This window comes from Neophocaena asiaeorientalis, unplaced genomic scaffold (assembly GCF_003031525.2).
Source record: "Neophocaena asiaeorientalis asiaeorientalis breed wild unplaced genomic scaffold, Neophocaena_asiaeorientalis_V1.1 scaffold194, whole genome shotgun sequence".
Classification (NCBI taxonomy): domain Eukaryota; kingdom Metazoa; phylum Chordata; class Mammalia; order Artiodactyla; family Phocoenidae; genus Neophocaena; species Neophocaena asiaeorientalis.
The window spans coordinates 121,970-125,331 of record NW_020172638.1 but is presented as its reverse complement, the minus strand read 5'-3'; the positions used below and the strand labels follow the sequence as shown (position 1 = coordinate 125,331).

At 40.3% G+C, this 3,362-nt stretch overlaps 1 protein-coding gene across 1 annotated transcript; it reads left to right on the top strand.

The window, feature by feature from the left end:
- The first annotated feature begins 264 nt into the window (after positions 1–264).
- Positions 265–2,156, top strand: DDX53 (DEAD-box helicase 53). Its single transcript, XM_024739465.1, is given in 2 exon segments — positions 265–2,068; positions 2,071–2,156. Coding segments are annotated over 2 exon segments (1,890 nt in total).
- Positions 2,157–3,362: the final 1,206 nt, after the last annotated feature.

Below are 3,362 nucleotides of genomic sequence, written 5' to 3'. Positions count from 1 at the left end.
TGTGTCACTTTAACTTTTGTGTCAGAGGTGCCTGCTCACCTCACAGTAGTCCCAGCCCTGTGACTGGTCAGCCCAGCCAAAGCCCCTCCTTGACACTACATCATAGACTAATTCCTTAGGTGACTGCTGCATAGCTAGCTACCTACCGGTGGCGGCCTGCCTGGTAGTTACCAGCCTGACCTGATGAGAAAGAGGTTCGAGGCCACATCATTTCCCAACCCTAGGTAGGCGAGAGACCAGCACCAACTTTACCATTATCCTGAAATGGTGTGGGCCCCAGGGCGGAAGAGGGCGGAGCCGAATTGGAGAGCTCTCAGGGCCAGCCAGGATGGGATGGGTGGCAGAGGCAGGGGCTGCAGCAGCACCTCCAGCCACCTGGAGCCTAGGGCTTTCGGCTCCCAAGAACAACCGCTCTGCTTTCAAACGAGGAACAGTATGGTTGGTGCGGTGATTGGTCATGGTGGATCAAAAATAAAAGACATTCAGGATATGACACGCACCAAAATACAGATCATAAAAGGTGATTCTGAAGCAGAGGTAAACATTTTTGGCAGCAAAGACATGAAAGCCAAGGCCAAAGCAGCTACAGAAACTCTTGTTAAGGAACAAGAAAGACACTACAGTTCAGAATCCAGTGTTGATAATGCCACATCCCAACCCTCTGTTGGAAGACGCTCAAGCAGAGATGACACTGCTAGAGGAGCTCAGCCACTGATAGACTAGGATCAAGTAAAGGCCGAGGTTGTACAGTGGGAAAAAAGAAAATGGGCAGATTTATCACCAATTAAGAAAAACTTTTACACAGAATCCAAAGCAACAAGGTCATTGTCTCAAGTGCAAGTAGACACTTGGAGAAAGGAAAATTTCAACATAATGTGTGATGACTTGAAAGATGGTGAAAATCGTCCCATCCTCAATCCGATTTGCAAATTTGAAGATGCTTTCCAACGTTACCCTGAACTTATGAAAAGCACTGAAAAAGCTGGTTTTTGAAACCCAATGCCAATTCAGTCACAGGCATGGCCTATTATTCTACAAGGAATAGATCTTATAGGAATTGCCCAAACTGGAACGGGCAGAACACTGTCCTATTTAACGCACGGGTTTATTCATCTCCATCCTCCACCAATACCTAGAGAACAAAGGAATGGACCCAGCATGCTAGTCCTTACACCCACTAGAGAATTAGCTCTTCAGGTGGAAGCTGAATGTTCTAAGTATTCATACAAAGGTCTTTAAAGTGTTTGTATATATGGCGGTGGAAACAGAAAAGGACAAATACAAGATGTTACTAAAGGCGTAGACATCGTCATTGCACCTCCTGGAAGACTGAATGATCTGCAAATGAACAACTTTGTCAACCTAAGAAGCATAACCTACTTAGTCTTAGATGAGGCAGAAAAAATGCTGGATCTGGAGTTTGAACACCAAATAATGAAGATTTTTTTAGCTGTGCGCCCAGACCGGCAGACTGTCATGACAAGTGCAACTTGGCCAGATACCATTTGTCGACTTGCACAATCTTATTTGGAAGAGCCTATGATTGTTTATACTGGTACTCTGGATCTAGTTAATGTAAACACAGTGAAGCAAAATGTAATTGTTACCACAGAAGAAGAAAAACGATCTCTTATCTGAGAATCCCTACAGAGCTTGTCACCCAAAGACAAAGTCATCGTATCTGTCAGCAGAAAACTTGTTGCTGATGACTTATCAAGCGATTTAAGTAACCAAGGCATAACTGTACAATCCCTGCACAGTGACAGAGAACAGAGTGACCGTGAGCCAGCATTAGAGGACCTGAAGAGTGGAAAAGTGAAAATACTGATTGCTACTGATTTAGCATCCTAAGACCTTGATATTAGTGATGTCACACACATATATAATTACAATTCTCCATGGAATACTGAAGAATATGTACACAGAGTAGGGCTTACTGGAAGAGCAGGAGAGATGGGCATATCAGTTACAGATACCCTTATGACTCAAGGTGATTGGAAGATTGCCGGTAAATTGATTAAAGTTCTGCAAAGAGCAAATCAGAGATTCCCAGGAGATCTTGTATCGATGCTGAGTGATACAAATTACCTAGACAACAAAGGGACCCAAAAAGTAAATCAAGAAACTCTTAAGAAAAATCCAGAAAGTTTTACTGATGTCTACATTGAAAAGTTGTACCAGGCTGCTAGAAGATTCAAGATATGTTCAAGTTATGCAGTATTCATGTTACATAAGGAAGTACTGGAAACCTACTGGCAGTTAGAAAACATTTAGCCAAATTCTTAAATAATACCACCAAGCTTTCAATGCATGTTCCTTAATAAAATCAAAAGTGTTTTGAAAATGAGAGGGTGTTTTGTGCTTGTTAAAGTCTACTTTCTTTTAGAGCCTGCCATGTCCAGCTGTGTCTTCTCTAAAAGACTTGGGAGAAGACAACAATGGTACTTTCCTTGCTTTAAAATAGTTGTACTGGATTGAAACATAGTTTTCATCAAGCTTATCCCAGTCAAAATATTTTATTTCCCCCAGTGGTTGGTGACACGATTCCTAAAAATATTTCCACTATCGTTCCCTAATTTTTAATATTCATTAGAAAATAAATTCTCAATCTTTTAGAAGATTCCATAATTCTCTTTTTTCCGATAGATGTGACTAATAGAGCAGACTGTCTGACTCACCGGGAATCAGATCCTCAAATGAATTCTCACTAACCACTGGTTAAAAATTCCGGGGAGGTCACTTGCCTTCTGCAGGCCACACTTTTTTACACTAATAAATTGGGGTGGTTATATGAAATAATTTGGGGGTCTCCTTCACCACTGACTTCTATGATATTATAACCAAACTGTGTATCCCAGCCTTAGATTTACACTTTATTTTCTAATCTAGGGGAAAATCACGTCTTGGTGTAACAAACTGAACAATGAAACCCCTTTTAATGACCAGAATAGTGCATTCTGCACTTCTATTGATTTTTGAAATGTGACTCACAGGTTGTCTTTACTTTCTTTTCATCTTATTTTTCAATTTGTCTCGAAAAGGTCAAAACCACATATACACATCAGAAGAAAAATTAATGTGAAAGAAAAATCTCTCTTCTGTACTGGGAAAAACATTAAAAACCAAACGACATTTTTGGCATAGGAACCAAGTTTAGTACAATTCCTAAATCTCTAATTGTCTCTCTTACCTTTCATTTAGAAGCAATATGCATCTTCTCACATTGCAAGAAAATATCCTCACAATGACGCTGAATTTTATAATTCAGTGTTTATGAGAACATTATAATCAGTCAAGCCTTAAAACTTCTGGCAAAAAAAAAAAAAATCATCCAGCAATCTTTATTCCCAGCATGCCTTAGC